This window comes from Sycon ciliatum, chromosome 3, assembly GCF_964019385.1.
Source record: "Sycon ciliatum chromosome 3, ocSycCili1.1, whole genome shotgun sequence".
NCBI lineage: Eukaryota > Metazoa > Porifera > Calcarea > Leucosolenida > Sycettidae > Sycon > Sycon ciliatum.
In genome coordinates this window covers 12,965,890-12,982,707 of record NC_088645.1, presented here as the reverse complement: position 1 = coordinate 12,982,707, position 16,818 = coordinate 12,965,890, and the positions used below count along the sequence as shown (strand labels likewise).

Below are 16,818 nucleotides of genomic sequence, written 5' to 3'. Positions count from 1 at the left end.
ACGTGCGCAAAACCCGCCCTCGCACGACGCTTTTGTCGATTCCGCATGTCTACTGTGAGCCCTGACATTCCACGCATCCCACACAACAGGGAACTAGAAGATAAAGAGCCTAAGTCACGGGACGTCCTTGGCTTGAGTTGTAGGCTGTTCTCATAGTTTTAATATTAGTATTATTATCAGACCTTCCAGTGGCTAAAGATGAATCAGTGTCAGTATAGATGAGGAGGGGGCGTTTGCCAGCCATGGCGTAGGAAGAAAGTATATGAAGTGTGGTGGTGCACCAATACCATGGTAAGTAACAGAGGAAAGGGAGCAGTACAGCCGACATGAGACGACCGAGACTAAACAGATATACTGACGAGTGAATCGCAATTGGAATGTTGAAATGCTGCTTTGCAAGATTGCGAAACGAGGGAAGCGACTTAGCCTGAGGGACATGGAGGGGCAGCGCCAGTCATTTCGTATAAGACTATTGAGAGCTGAAAAAGGGGGAGGATAATAAACGAGATGTGGTAGCTCGAGGGAAACGGACTTTACTACGTGTTCGAAACAAACCAATTAAGTTGCTGTAGGTGGGGGGGGGGATATGCCAAGGTAAATTCAGCCCTCACCATTGTCTTCACGGATTTCAAAAGCGTCGACCTCCATTTTGAAAACATGGTGGCTGGCCGCGCTACCCGTAGGCGCACGTGCCCCCCGCGTGTCTTAGCGCGAGCTTCGAGCTAAAGTAGTAAAGATCATGTCGCCCACTCATTTCCCTGTGTTTCCCCATTTCTTCGAACTCGCTCAGCTTTTGCTTCGGTTGTGCTTCAGCTCCACGCTGTAGTCTGAGTTTAGTTCTCTTGTCTTCTTCCAGCAGAATACTGCAAACTCTACAGCGCGTCGAGCTTCTCCTCGAACAGTTTCTTTTGCGTCGAGACAGACTGTCGATCGTTTCAGTCCTATCTTGCTGTCGTCTCATGAGCGCCCGAAAGCAACAGTATCTATTTTCTTGGCGTTCCATTTTCTGGCGAACTCATTCACCTACTACTTCTTCCTTTATGAAAGCCTCAGGGGGCTGAGTTCTCCCATTAGCGGCAATCATGCCTTGGAAAAGAACAGGATATTCCTAAGGTACACTGCATGTACAGCCAGTGCAGTGGTGTCAGTGTACTGAACTGCAAAAAGTACCTGCATGCACTGCGCGTAGTTGTTGTTTGTTTTGTCGAGAAAAAATCCCTTTCGCACTCGCGCGGGCTGAGAGGGCGCAGCACGGAAACGGGTCTATTGAATTCATTTCTTGGTCGATTTTGACAACCAATACGTCGTTGTTTTTTCTTTTTTCACTGGCTATCCTTTCTCTGCTTCCGAATTGCGATGCCGTCCACCTGGAAAGCCTTGAAGTGAAACAAGTGGAGGTCGATTTCGGAGGTAATTTTCGGCCAAACGGCATTCAAATCGAAAAATTCGAAGCGGACGATCTGTTGGTATCTATCGAAAGAAGACGCTGGTCCATAAAAAATCTTTGGAAACACCTTTTAAAACTACACCGTATGAACCAAGGAAGTACGGTAAGTTTGAGGATTTTGGTCCATTAGCTGTACGCTGATTGGTCGATTAGCGCGACCGTTGACAAACGGGCCAGTGACGCTTTGTACAGCGTTGGTGAGGGCTGAAATTGCGTGCACAAGACAGCACATTATACCATTTTGTGCAAGTCCGAGTGAGAAATATAGCAGCCAGTTCTAAATATGATGCGGAGGATACGGCGGTTAGAACCGATGTTCGCGATATTTTGCTCGGCCCTGTCCTTTGTTCACTTCTCTCCGCACACAATGTCAAACAATCCTCGTTTCCGCTCGTCTCGATCTTGTGCTTTAGCGGTGGTGCATGCTCCTGTGGAAATAGTTTGCTTTGTTATTTGCACTGGGAATTGTACCGCAACAGTTACTGCATTAAGATCTCAGATGCTGAGCCAAGGAAAAAATTGTAACATGGAAATTGTGGGCACAAGTTATGCGATCGATTCCACCAACTAAACTAGATGTTGAACAGTCAGACGTGCACAATCTAGCACAAAACTGACAAGGAGAACTGAGACATTCCACGGCATGACAGTCAGCTTGAGCACTGCTCGATAGCTTTTTTCCTTGGCTCAACATCTGAGTTTCAAGGAACAGTTAAAGGGTAAATGCACACCTGAAAAGCCGTCATGAACAATACGGCAAAACGATCGTCGTGTGATACTCTACATGTTATAACAATTAGTTCTGAGTTCATCACTGTCATCAACTAAGTACAGTACCGTTGGATAATGGCGTTCGGTTTGTTACAATTCGTCCTCGCGAACCTTCCCCTTCATAGTTTCATATCATTCTGATAATATTGAGCCTCCCAAGTTAGGTGGTTGTTGCTTTCCGTTGTCGCATTGTGGTTTGACCGTTCTGTCTGGTCTTGCCGTCCCGTCATCATACCAGGCAAGAATTTCATGAAGCCCTTGAATGTATCCTGTGCTCGGCTGGATGGCGCTCGCCTTCCCCTCTTTGGAATCAGCACTATATCCATGAACCTTCCAAGGTTGGAAGGCCGTTGGTTAGCGCTATCGAGCAGTGTCCAAGCTGACTTTCATGCAATGGAATATCTCAGTATTCCTTGTCAGTTTTGTGCTAAATTGTGCGGATCTGACAGTCCAAAATCTAATTTAAATGCTAGACTCAAACGCATAACTTGTTCCCTCAATTTCTATGTTACAATCTTTTTTCCTTGGCTAACCATCTGAGTTATTGAATATCAAGAGACAGTAACAAAGTCCATGTACTTTAGATAACCATGTCACAACAAAACGTTTTGTTGTGCGCATCCGCAAGAAACGTCAGGGTCAGGTCCACGACCAATGTGAGAACAAAAAATGATGAATGTCTAAAAGAAGAAATTCACGAACTAGCTGATGCATCACAGAGCATAATAATTATCTGTATATAAAGCATTTCAGCCTCAACGAATAATAATAAAATTATTATTAAAACAGAGAGGTTCCAGGCTTTCAAAGAGAGTGCTCAATACCGAGTGGTAGAGCCGGTTCAAACAATAGGAGGACAGAGAAAGTGTTTTTACTCAGAGTTTCACGCACTAAGCGATCATCAGAAAACAGTAATGAGAAATCTGGATCAGTATTGGTTTATATACATGTACTCACAAAGCAAAGTGTAAATAGCTGCAGCATGGCGCAAATCTAAAAGTTGTGAATGGCGGCAGTGCAAAGCGTGAATGACAGCAGTGGTGAAAGGTGACAACCACTGGAGCTGGTTGTCTCTTACTTAATTAGGTGATGGCTGTAGATGGTTTAAAGTTCCGAAAGTAGTACCTATTCTCATGGCGACACTTCGACACAAGCTCACTCCTTTTGTTGAGAGAGAGGTGCTTGCATGGGTGCTTGCGCGATTGCCAATTTTTCTGCCAGGCACAGGTTGCACCTTTTGCTTTTGTTGCTTTAGGCCGCTGCTCTGCGGTGTACCGCCCATTGAATGCTGCATGCCTTTCCTTCATCCTTTTTGGGCCAGACGTACTGCGATAGGCGGGTGTCCGTCTCGTGTTGTCTGTGGTGGAATGAGGATTGGTAGTTATAGTAGCGTTGTTTGAATGTTGTTGCTGTTAATCCAGTATATTCCTTCTTCTCCATACCTGCGGTGACTCTTGCCTTATATACGATGCTCTCCGTTAGACACGCTCCGTCCAGTGGGCATGAGTCTTTCGCCCGACAGTTACAAGTCCTGGTATCGTTGTCACCTCCGTTTATAATAGCTTGATTCTTGGGTCGTAGAATCGTGGTATTGTGTTGTTTGATGATAGTGGCCATATTCTGCATGCAACTGTAGCTAACCTTTACAGAGTTCCGGTTGAAGATTTTGTTGAGGCTTGAGCCTTTGGGGAAGTGTTTGGCCACTAGCTGGAGGAAGCGATGTCCAACGTCGGTGGCGACGTTCTTGCTAAATGGTGGGTTGAACCATATGATGTTCCGAGGGCGATTCCTTTTCTTCTTCTTCTTTGTCTCGTCCGTTTTACGCTCGTCAAAATACTGTACGTTCTCCCGGTGTCCACTCTTCCTCAGCGCGTCACTGTAGATCGGAGTCGCAGCTGTCGAGCGTAAAACGGACGAGACAAAGAAGAAGTCGAAGTGTCGCCATGAGAATAGGTACTACCTTCGGAACTTCAAACCATCTACAGCCATCACCTAATTAAGTAAGAGACAACCAGCTCCAGTGGTTGTCACCATTCACCACTGCTGTCATTCACGCTTTGCACTGCCGCCATTCACAACTTTTAGATTTGCGCCATGCTGCAGCTATTTACACTTTGCTTTGTGAGTATATAAACCAATACTGATCCAGATTTCTCATTACTGTTTTCTGATGATCGCTTAGTGCGTGAAACTCTGAGTAAAAACACTTTCTCTGTCCTCCTATTGTTTTAATATTATTATTATGTGCATTTTCGCGTTGAAGTCGACCGATAGGTCCACTTCTTCGCTTGTGCTGGACAACGAAGGCAGGAGGATAACAAATGATACGCTGTGGGAAAAAATCAAACGATCACTGTATCAGAACCAAAACAGCACGAATCAGAAGAAAAGGGGGGGGGGAAGGAGCCGCAGAAGTATAAATTCAGTGGTGGGTGAACAATGCAGTAGAGAGCATTGAGTGATGGTGTGGTGGATCAGCAACAAAGGCACCATCCAAACATACAAGGTTACATGTACTTGTACGTCGTTGAGAAGAAGTCAGATATTGTAGTGTCATCCATCCCTTACAGATCCTTTTCTGTCACCCGTTGACACAGAGCTCGCCACTCGGCCCTATCCGCTGCAATCTTCCTGATTCTGTGCAAGTCCACCAGACTACTCAGCTTTCCGGCATCTGCTGCCTCCAAGTCAGCAGATAGTGTACCCGGCAGGCTGGTCCTGCCGGCTGGTCGGCAGGCTGGTCCTCAGCCTTCCTCGGCCGTTCTCGACCGTCTTAATAAAGAAATGCTAGTAGCTACTAGTAGTAGTAGTACTGAGTACATTTTACTGTCATGGACATGGAAATCTGGTCGCACTTCTAGCGGCCCCAGGGCGCCGGCGCTGGCCATGCAGTCGTGGATAAGCGGTACACACATGCATTTATGTGCCGCAGGGCGCGCGCTGGTCGCACCAGATCAACATGACTTTGTGCACTGCATGCACGCATCGGTCTGTACCGTACGCGCTGAGGGCGCCGGTGCCGGTCAATCGACTGGATTTCCATGTCCGACTCCGCCACAGTACTGTCAGTAGTACATCATGTACTTCGTTGGCTGCATTTTGTTTGAGATCTGGACTTGGAGAAGAAAAAAATCCTGTTGTCGACCTACAAACTCCTTGCTAACACAGCTAGCTGTTGTCGACGGAAGGAAGCAGGAGTTGCGTCGACTATTTAGCAAAACCTGTGGAAGTGGTAACTGCGTAATGTATTTGTAGATGAGGAAGGTTCTCCATCAAGTCGAAGTATCTGAAAGTTCGGCTTGCTTGTTTGAGATTTGGCGTATAATGATGCGAAGTTCAGGCTAGTTGTGTGTGATGCGCAGCGCTGCAACTAGCAGGTCACCCAGTATGGCTCAAGACAGACGCACAACACTAGTTCACATGGATATGTTGGATCCTCATCGTGTCTACCGAGGTATCGCTCAGCCAAACCAAGACAAGCCTGGCTTCAAGTTCAAGTCGCAGTTTCGAAATCCATGTAGTTTGCGTCAAAAGCCTGTCAGATCAGGGTGAGTCACTGAGTACGCCTGTCCGTCAAGTATTTTCTTCTCGACGGTGATTGTGACGTAAGCAGGTTATGCTGTGCACTTGCTGTACTCTACGCATGGCATAATGCATTCAGTAGAATGTCCTGCGTGGTAAGCAATGCCCTTCATTTCTGAGAGTATACTCTGATTTCAGAAATTTTAGGTGCTCAATATTTTCCGTATGAGCACAAAAGCCAAGTTAGGTGAACAGAAATTTTAGACACAGAGAAGCAATTTCCTATTGGATTATGTGTGTTGGTGTTTGGTTTATTGAAATTTTTTAAGTATGAAACAGATGTACCGAAGGTACCGAAATAAAAGTACACCGGAAATTTGTGAAATTACAGTACTTTGTAGATGCAATCGGTCTGAACATGAGCACGTGGGTCGAGGCCTCTTGGGGTCCAGAATCGCACAGGGTGCGCATCCCATGATAACAAAGAAGGAACTATTGCACATGGACGTGTTCAAGGGACTCAGCACAAACCAGTTGTTACCTTCAAAACAGCGACCCGGCGGTGTTCACGATGCGAAATACCCGAGCGCCGAAGACTGGAACGCGGTTGCATACTTCTGAGCTTTAGAATTTTGAAATGTTCGAGTACGTGTCGCATGGGGTTTCCCCATGACTCATACCAGTGCAGCCTATGCGCGATGGGTACCAAGATGACCGTTTGAGCTTCAGCAGCACGAAGAACTTTGAATCGTTGTTTTGCGTTGAGTAAAAGTCATGAACCGAAGGAAATTGTTGCTGTGGGTGGTGTATCTCGTTCAGGCGCAATAGAGCTGCACTCAAGGGACTTGGAAGCGCTTCTGTTGCTTTTGCGTAGTATCTAGTGTTTATCTTTGGATGGAGAAGATGGCAAGCTTTTCATGGAGCTCCAGATCATGAAATTACATAGCTGGTGAGTGAATTATGAAATTTTGAAACTGACCATCCGTGGTTGCGTACAGCGCTGCGCGAGTGCCTGAGAAATTAGAAAACTCAGCTGGGCTTCAAAGGGTTAACCGTTCCTCTGGGCGCCGGGTGTAGAATGTGTTGTACATGACTGTGGACAATATTTGTGGTATAATGATGATTGTGTTGATTTCCTTTGTGATGACATTCCCCAAACTGTCTCGTCTAGTCGCCGTCAGGCGGAATTACTGGTCAGTCGGCGACACGCATTTTCACCAAAAATTGCGTTTCACCTGCTGGGAGAGTATGCGTGTACTCGAGTCTCATCCTGAACACGTTTTTTTCTTCTTTTTTTCAGCTCCAGTATAGCTGTATTTTTCATTGCAAAGCCGTCCTCGATTGTTGTGTTCGTTGTTCAAACGAAGTGGACATTCAATCATGAAGGCAGAGGACATAGGAGCCTGATTGGAGTTTCTCGTGGCATAGGACGGCCACACAGAGACACTTTGGGCTTTTCTGAATATAAAATACCGTACGCACGATGCTGAGATCAATTTGTGCGATATCAAATTGTTTGTGATCTACCACATCGAGCAGAACGGGACCCAAACACAAGCTTACCGACGGTTAGGCTGCCGACCTGACTGGACAAATGATCCCTGGCTTCACCAGACGCCAGAAGTCGGACACCACGTCCTTTGCCGCGACGTCCATCTCCAAAAAGAACTCCATCTTCATCGTGAAAAGGCTTGAAATACTCAATATTCAACCGAGATTCGCGGACTCGCGCTTTCTCGGATCGATTAATTTCCTGTTGGAACAGTTGCAGGGCAGCTTTCCCGCCACTGTTTCAACAGGCGATGGCTCCAAAGCATGCCTGGAACAAGCCATATCGAGGTTGCAAGCCACCCCTCTCAGCAAAAAATTCGAAGAAATTCGAAATTTCAATGGTGGAAGATATACTATGAAGAGAATTTCAAAAAGTATGTTTCGCGGAGCGATCGCGCAACCTACGTCATTCGAACTTTGCAGGATGGTTCAGACGTACATGCTAGGCATGGAACCACAGGCGATGATGCCATAGCTGACACACAGAGTATCACACACAGCAGATTCGTGTGCACAGATACTAAATTAGTGGACGTCGTCATCTTCTTCCCGCTAATCTCGAATGTACTATTATGTGCTATTTCGCCTGACGCGTGCATGTGGGATATGAGCATGCGCGATTTTGTAGTCAAGAGTCTTTTTGTCAGTCTTCTCGTTTGTCTCTTTGAGTGTAGTCTGCGTTTCCGTCATGTCAAGAATATTTAACAATGTAACAAACATGTACTTGTCCTTTGTGTCCTGCGTCCCGGGAACGGAATGGCTGTGATTCCGCTACAGGCTACTTATACCGCCCGACCAGACTGAATAAAAATAACGTGAGACTCACTAAACGGAACGCCGCCCCTCCCTCACAGTGCGGATATTGGCTACTAAAAAACGGCGTGTTTTCTCCGCATAGGTTGTGTGCTTCTAGTTTGATTCAGGTGGAATTTCACCACCACACTCAGGGGCATCACACATGGTATGACCAGTACGACCTTGGTCGCACCACTTTTCCTCCAGGATGATCCGCCCAATCCATGCGAAAAAGCAATAAAAGAATGGTAAAACGTGCCCTGTGGGCCCATACATCCGTATTTTTTTTCGCGGGGAACATCCCGACCCAGACCCCGGTGGTACCGCTAATCAGTGCCCTGTGATGCTCCTTACATTTAACTATGCATTGACGGCAACCGATGTGAGACAGGAGAGACGATTGATGAAGAACGACGGACGAACTTCTTGACGACTGACGAAAGGACGACTAGAGATGACAACGGAAACTGGGAGCGAATGCCATGCAGGACCAATCCAGTGGTTGAAGTGTACAACAAATTGTTATCACCCCTGCCACTAATGTTGTAGATGCCTTTCTACACCTGCTCTCAACCCCGTGCCATCTCTACACTCAGATAATTGGAGGACGATAACTACGTAACAAAGACTGTGTATTACTAGACGATTACGGAAACACAATTGTACTTGACGAACTCGAGACGAAGACTGCTTTTCACAGCACAGCGACATGCGCATGCACCAACACCACGTGCACAAAATGACGTACTACAATGTTGTCATGTTATCTCGCACAAATATCACGCCACATTGTTCGTTGTTGTCACATGATGATAATCATTATCTCACTTTGTCTTGCAGTGAATAAATTCTTTAATATTGAAGATAGGCCATGTCCAAAATTCGAACTCGAACAAAAACGAGTCTCCAGAAGCGATTGAGTCGAGCGGGAAGACGACTTTTGAATTTCGCCGAGCGAGCGCTGATGACGTAATGAGGGATTAGCTTGCCGGTGGAAATGCACCTACGCACATACATTTCACATACTTTCTGGCCAATTTTCAATCTAAGAGGAGGTTGTTTTCTATGTTCTCCCAACGTTGTGAGCGATCCCGTCTTCTATACCCTTCCAGATATCCTGAGGGCCCTCCAGAGGAGAATTTATCTCCAGCAAAGCGTTGTTGATCCGCTAAATTCGTCTCGAGACATATTCACCCAGTGCTGATAAATGTAGAATGTTGAATCTGTGATAATTGTTGATGATGGAGAGAGAGGCTGATAGCCGCTCGACTCGATCGCTTCTGGAGACTCGTTCTTGTTCGAGGGGTCTTCTCTTTCACCTACCTTCGTCTTGCCATCGAAAACTCGGCGTCGACAATGAAGCCGGAGTGCCCCTTTAAATCACACCATTCTCCGAGTTTTCTCGTGTCACGTAACACTGTGATACGGAGAGACACTGACAAAAATTGCAACAGAACACAGCTGAAGGATAGCTGGTTGGAGCTAGATATGAATTGGATAACGAGAGCAGTCTAAGTAAAAGTGGGAAGGCTTCCCGCAGTTTCATGAACAGTTTAAAAAGTAGTAGAGGCAACACCCTCTCTTCCATTAACACTGCAATAGTTCAACTCATTTCACAATAATTATTTCAACGTTTCGGCAAATTGCATTCATCAGGTTCACAACGATGTGCAAGCTCCCAAACCAGCTTTGATATAGAGAGAAGTCTAGAGCCAAATACTGAGAACAGGATGTCTATAAATTTGAATATGTACATGCGAGCAGATTACAGGAATACGCTACAGTGTAGCACGATTAAGGACCGTCAGATTAGTTTACCTGCGTCGCGTGAGCTGGGAAAACCCATCGCGCCGACGGATGCAGTAAAATAATTTTAAAGAAATACGTCGCGGTTAGCGTGAGACTCGGATGGAGGCCGAGTTGTCCACATCCATAGGGATGCCACCACACTCTATGGATCAAGACGCAGATGCAACTCTTAAAGCGATGCAGATGCAGTAGAATGCAGTAGCGCGGGAACAACCGGGTGTGTATCCCCAAAGATGGTATGGCATAATGGAAGCATGGCAAAGCACATCATAGCAGATTGTTTGAAAAGAGCGAGTTCAAGATGCAGAGAAATAAAGGTAGGAAGGGCAGGGACACTGCTGAGACTCAAAACTGACGGCGGAAGCCAGTGGAATAAATTACGCTAAAGATTTCACCTGATGCCATGTTTGCAACCGAAAAGATGTTGTGCGAGAAATCTTGCCTAACTCCTTGTGCTTGTACGTCGTCAAATATAGCATCACTCTGGTCTCCTTTTAGACGATTTCTATAATCTTAGGCACCTCGGAATGTTTCTTGCGACAGAAGCACTCTAGATATACAAGAACTGCACTTGCTGTCACGAGGGTCAAAAGACGAGACCAGCAGCCAACCATCTACTTTGTTCTTTGTTTTCAGCAGCATTCCTACAAAAAGACGCCTGGTCTCAGGCATTTTGCTCTACGTCCAATTCACAACCTTTACAAACCCGTCGCGAGTCAGTGTACCATTGAGCTTCCACGTCAGTCCATGGGCTTAGTGTTGTGGCCCAATTATACTTTCATGCACACTATGTGTATGCAGGGATGTAGATTACTGTTTGGACGTCTATGCACTTTCGATTACAAGTTTACACAGTTCTGGATCTGGATTTTGTAATTCTCGAATGACCAGAATGTACGAACTCCGGCCATTTAAATGTACAATTGGAATTCACAACGCATTTTATTCATGGCAAATCACAAACAAAACTGGTCGTACAAAGATATCACATACACCCTCACGCGGAGGTGGACACAGCTTCGCGTACCGGTCCTTCCCGGTGAAGGCTCCATGTCGGCAACAATATTGGGCTTCGATAAAGCTGAACGCGTGTGCGAAAGGACCACCCAAAATGATTTGGTTTATTAATCAGCTGCCAGTCGAAACTCAACTGCTGTAATTAGCTTTTCGGGAAGACAAAAGTAGCAACCACACACACCTGTAGCCCTGCTTTCGCGTCACACTGGCCAGGGAGGCTCTTCCTTGACTTGAGTCATGCATGACCAGACCGGTAACACACCGAATGTGCAATTGTGGTGCCAGAATTAGAGAAATTCCGCCCTCTCTTCAGAATTAATGGAACTGACGGAATTGGATAGCATTAATTCTAACGACGGAATTTGTGTAATCGAACTGCGCATCAACAATAACTAATTCTAAAGTTGACCGATTTGGGTGTAATCGAACGCGCCCATTGATACATCTGTCTGCCTTTGCTTTCAAGCAGGCTACAGCCCACAATTTATGAACGGGTTTCTACTCTATTCGCCGAAAAGAAGGTTAATGTTGCCTGCACACTACCATTTGCAGCATTGGCCGGAATGTTTTAGCGATTATTCCAGCCTGGAAAACAGTTGACTATTTCCTCGCAGTTTTTGTGACCTTTTTTTTTTTTTTACTTGTGTCTCAATGTGTTTACACAGGTACCAGCGACCAAGACGAACATTAGGTCCATGGAAAGATATCCAGGCTATAATCAACCCTGTGCCAAGCTCCACGTCTCGGGAAAAGGATTTTGAACGCATGTGGCGAGCAAGCAGGCGGCCCGCAGTGGAGAGACCACTGACAGTCAGCAGCGATTCAAGTGAGATTATCCCACGGAAGAGACGAACAGTCTGTACCAAGTTTACGCACGATCAGCCGTGCATACAGAGCCCTTTCATAACGTCAAAGGGAAACGTTCTGGATCGATACAGTTCGGAGAAAACTATGAGACGAGTCACTGGTGAACTGGCAGATTTGCTCCTTGCTGGAGAAAAAAAACACCCACCGAAAAATGTAGAACCCGGCATGTTTCTAACTCCTTTGAACCGACCCCGTCCACGTGCAACACTATCTCTGCATCTGGACAAGAGAGAGAAAGAAGACTGGAAGAGGGCATTTGCTAAACGGAAGTTCTGTGGAAACAGATTTGACGTGTTGTCCGCTGAGTGGACAGATGATGGCGGAAGAGGTGATGAAATAGGTTACGAGGCCGAGGAGAGTATCATTGAAGAGGCATACCTCACTACGTACATCATGGGAAGTAAGAGCGGGAAGCAGACACAAATCTATGGTCCCGTGCCTTTAGAGTACCTTTCCAGTCCAGCCATTCCTGAGTCACTGCTACACTTGGCTGATATGCTGCCTGATAAATTTGTCTACAATTCTGAGTATACATTAGTTCTCGCTTTGGACAACACTCTTATCTGCACATCTGATACACAGCTGGTGGGCAAGTATTATGAGCAGATAATTGAGTTGGACAGTGACAACGTCTGCTACATGTACGCACGTCCTCATCTGTTGCACTTTCTGAAGCTCATGAAGCAGGACTTTGAGATCATAGTCTACACGACAGCACAACCCGGCTACGCAAAGCAGGTTGTCGACTGGCTGCACTCGCAGCAAAACAACATCGTTGAGCACATTCTACACCAGTACAATTGCCTGGAAGTCGATGGCCAGCTGGTCAAGTGTGTTGCGCGACTCGGCCGGGATCTGACAAAGACAGTCCTGATCGACAATGATCCGCTGCAAGTAGCGCACAACTGGCCGAATGCACTGTGGGTGGAAAAGTGGACGGGCGATGACAAAGACGACACGTTGTTCCAATTGCGCGAAGAACTTCGAGCACTGGTCAAAGATAAACCTAAGGACATCAGGCCTCAACTAACATCTGGCTTGCCGATGTCAGCGTACAACACTCGTAAGCAGAGACGCTTTAGATTATCAAACCTTGAGGTAGAGACACCAGTAGGGGTACAGGTACTGAGATCGGCGACTATAACGGGGGAAGATACGGAGGCAAGAAGAGTTCGCCTTATGCTGGAGAAGTCGGCAGCGGATCAAGAAACACCACTAGAGAAGCAACGGGAAAGATGGACACGAAAGAAGAAAGGAGACAAGATGGATGGAATTGGAAATGAAAATGGACCTGGAAAGGAAAGGAAGCATTGGACGCCTAAGAAGAGAGGCGTTGATTGGTACACAGGTAAGAAAAGAAATTAGTCCATGAGCATTGTAACACAACTAACACTACTGTTGTTTTAGATGAAGAACCAAAGTCATAGATATTGTACCTTGTTTAGTAATGGCTACACTCAGTAATGACGGTTAGTCTTGTTGCATGCCAACATCTACAATATCTGTGTCTATCTCTCTCACTGTCTCTGTCTCTCTCTGCCTCTGTGTCTGTCTCTCTCTCCCTCTCTCTCTCTCTCTCTCTCTCTCTCTCTCTCTCTCTCTCTCTCTCTCTCTCTCTCTCTCTCTCTCTCTCTCTCTCTCTCTGTCTCTCTCTCTCTCTCTAACTGTTTGCTCTCAGAAATTGCGTATGGATCAGTTATCTCTTTCTCCCTCTCTGTCTCTCTCTCTCTCTGGATTAATCATCATGATACTGGCACGTTACACTTTGTCCACAATCGCTATGGCTCGATTGTTTGAGCAAATATCAAGCTCTTGACCTTCACGAACATATCATGAATCAAGTCTATCTACATCGGATCATGCCATTAAAGTGGAGTTGTGTATTGACCGTAAACTGTATAAGTTCTGAATTGTATCCTTATGCTCTCCTGACGGTTCAGTCTCCAATGCAGAGAGTTTGTAGTTATCGTTTCCACGTCTGATCAGTTCTTAACTCAGAATTTCAGGGTAGATATCGCACAGTCTATGAAGTGGCACGCCGATCAGAATGCGTGCACGCATTCACATGCTGTTAATTAAATATGGGTGCATGTAATCGCGTGTTGATGGGATTACGTGCAGGTATTGGCATGCTGGTGAGATTAGGTGCGTGTATTCTCTGTCGTTTCTACTCCTGGCAGTGCCTTGGCTGCGGCACTGTGCTCAATGCAGCGACCCGCAGTAAGCCATTGATCCTCACCTAGGAGTGTGGTTGCAGTGGCGTAATATCGTAACATGTACACGTTTGTCCTCACACATACCGTGGCCGATGCTGAAATGTATTGTCTGCAATGATATTCACGTACACACACGCACACACGCACGCACACACGCACACACACACATACACACACACACGGACACATGGTTGTGCGTGCACACATGCATGCGCACTCGCAGACGCACATACAGTAAAACCTGTGACTAACGACCACCCCCTGGGGCCAGAGAAAACGGTCGTTAGTGGCAGGTGGTCCTCAGTTAGAGGTATGCACAGCGCATGCGTAATATTAATATGAGATCGTCCGTGCCTGGCAAAGTGGTCTGTAATACTAGGCTGGTCGCTAGTCACGCTGGTCTTTAGTTACAGCTTTTATTGTATTTAATTGTGCGGATGCTGTCATGCTTGTGTGTGTATGTGTGCGCACATGTGGGCACATGTCTGGGTGTGTGTGTGTGAGAGAGAAAGAGAGAGTGCACACGTGGGAATGTGTATAGCACGGACAAGGTGATAGTGATACAGAACCAGTCATCCAGTACATTGTTTTGCGGCTGAGTATTCCTCAGTGTCATTGTGGCCTTACCACGTCACCAACCTCATCCTGGTAGGTCGTTCACAGAGTTTTGTTGTCACTGTACATTTATAGTTGCCCTATTGGCATAGGGTTTATCGGGTGTTAGAGGCCGTCGTGAGTTCCCTTCGGGAACGGACCCGATAATTTACTTTTTTATTTTTTATTTTTTTATTGGCATGCCTAAAGGGGGCCAAGTGACCACACCGTGTGTTGTGAACTGTCTGTTCAGTGACGGATTTGTCGGCGAATTCTAGGTTCTGCCTATTCCCATGTCTCAGATGGTCCGACCTTTGCTCATCATATGTAATGTCTCAGGTGTGAGTGCTGGTCGGCTTGGCATTATTTAATTTTCTGGTAGCTCACTTCCTGGACTGTTTGATTTCAATCCCTATTGTGCTTGGGACTCTGGTAAAAAATTATCATTCAATGCAATGCTTTTAGCAATACCATGAATTTCCTGCTTTCCATATTCTTTCGTCTCCTCATTCTATTCTTATTCAGAAGTGCTTAGAAGATTCAATTGCTCATGTAATAGCTGTTGACTCCTATTGTACCAGTTACGTCATTAGGTTTCAGCCATGACATGTGTCACTATCAGGCAGCTGCGGAGTCGAGTTTCACTCTCTTATTATTTATATCAAGAACTCTTCCTCTCCTCTCCTCCATGCGCTCTCACAGCCGACTCACTGCTACCCTCGGTAGCCATTACACACATCAACCAAGGAAGGGTTGCAGGTAGATACTGAAATTCCTCCTGACAGCTGTTTCGCCTTCATAAGGCTCATCAGAGAAGGTGATATTGAATAGGATGATATCCGGTGGAGATGGTCAGACTTATACTACAAAACATGGCGCAAGATTACGTGCAAAGTGTGAGAATGAGAAGTTACAATTCTCCAGCAACACAGTGCCAGGGGTTCCAAGAAAGTGGCAGGTGAGTAATCCAATCACAAGCTGCTAACCTCTCCAGCAACACAGTGCCAGGGGTTCCAAGAAAATGGCAGGTGAGAAATCCAATCCCAAGCTGCTAACATTAATTTTCTAACGACTGGGTGATAGTTTAAGAATTTTGGCGAGCCACCAAACAAAGTGAAAGAAAGTAGAGTACATGTACTAAGCGTGCAGTGCAGCAAAAGTTACAAAGAGTGCACACACGCATGAATGGACTGTAATGACATGTAGATCTACTTTTCACTTGGGCAGTTCTCCCGTTCTTCTCCAGTTCTTGGACATTTCTCCATTTTATTGGCCGAATAGTACCGTCCACCATTTGAAATAATTACTACTGTGTGCCAGTGTAGCGGTACTTCAGTGAGTGCGTCGATAATGGAAGGAAGGGAGCGGTGTCATTATCGTGGAAGCATGGTCTTCGTCGACAACTCAGCTGTGGGGGCAGACGAGCGAATTCCTCCTAGGACTCTCATTTCTGCTTTCGCCACGCTCGGCCGGGTTGTCCGGACGTTCAACGGCAGCGAGCAACTGAGGCGCAAATGGGGACAGCTCGAGGTAGCGGTCGGTCCGGCCACGTGCGGTGCGCAGCAAGGTGTGACGGCCAGCGGAGATCTGTTGCTCGGGAGAACGCCGGAGGGGGACTCTGCGGGGACAGTCGACGTGGTGCGTCTTTGCATGCCTGCGCGGTTGGCTGGAGAACTGCCCAAGTGAAAAGTAGATCTACATGTAATTACAGTCCATTCATGCGTGTGTGCACTCTTTGTAACTTTTGCTGCACTGCACGCTTAGTACTCTACTTTCTTTCACTTTGTTTGGTGGCTCGCCAAAATTCTTTAACTATCACCTAGCCTAGCCGTTAGAAAATTAATGTTAGCAGCTTGTAATTGGATTTCTCACCTGCCATTTTCTTGGAACCCCTGTCACTGTGTTGCTGGAGAGGTTAGCAGCTTGTGATTGGATTACTCAACTGCCATTTTCTTGGAACCCCTGGCACTGTGTTGCTGGAGAATTGTAACTTCTCATTCTCACACTTTGCCCGTAATTTTGCGCCCATGTTTTGTAGTATAAATCTGACCATCTCCACTGGATATCATCCTATTCAATATCACCTTCTCTGATGAGCCTTATGAAGGCGAAACAGCTGTCAGGAGGAATTTCAGTATCTACCTGCAACCCTTCCTTGGTTGGTGTGTGTATTGGCTACCGAGGGTAGCAGTGAGTCGGCGGTGAGAGCGCATGGAGGAGAGGAGAGGA

General features: G+C 46.3%; 1 protein-coding gene across 1 annotated transcript; it reads left to right on the top strand.

Moving 5' to 3' along the window:
- Window positions 1-5,307: 5,307 nt before the first annotated feature.
- Window positions 5,308-13,447, top strand: LOC135812479 (uncharacterized). Its single transcript, XM_065325835.1, has 2 exons — window positions 5,308-5,766; window positions 11,578-13,447. The coding sequence occupies exons 1-2, from the start codon at window positions 5,573-5,575 to the stop codon at window positions 13,142-13,144; spliced, it is 1,761 nt and encodes a 586-aa protein (XP_065181907.1). The 5' UTR covers window positions 5,308-5,572; the 3' UTR covers window positions 13,145-13,447.
- The last annotated feature ends 3,371 nt before the right edge of the window (window positions 13,448-16,818 follow it).

Bases quoted from the DNA above. Each gene is read 5' to 3' on its own strand.
- LOC135812479 (XM_065325835.1), top strand. From the start codon at position 5,573: ATGCGCAGCGCTGCAACTAGCAGGTCACCCAGTATGGCTCAAGACAGA. The intron at 5,767-11,577 runs GTGAGTCACTGA...GTGTTTACACAG, and splicing joins CAAAAGCCTGTCAGATCAGG to GTACCAGCGACCAAGACGAA.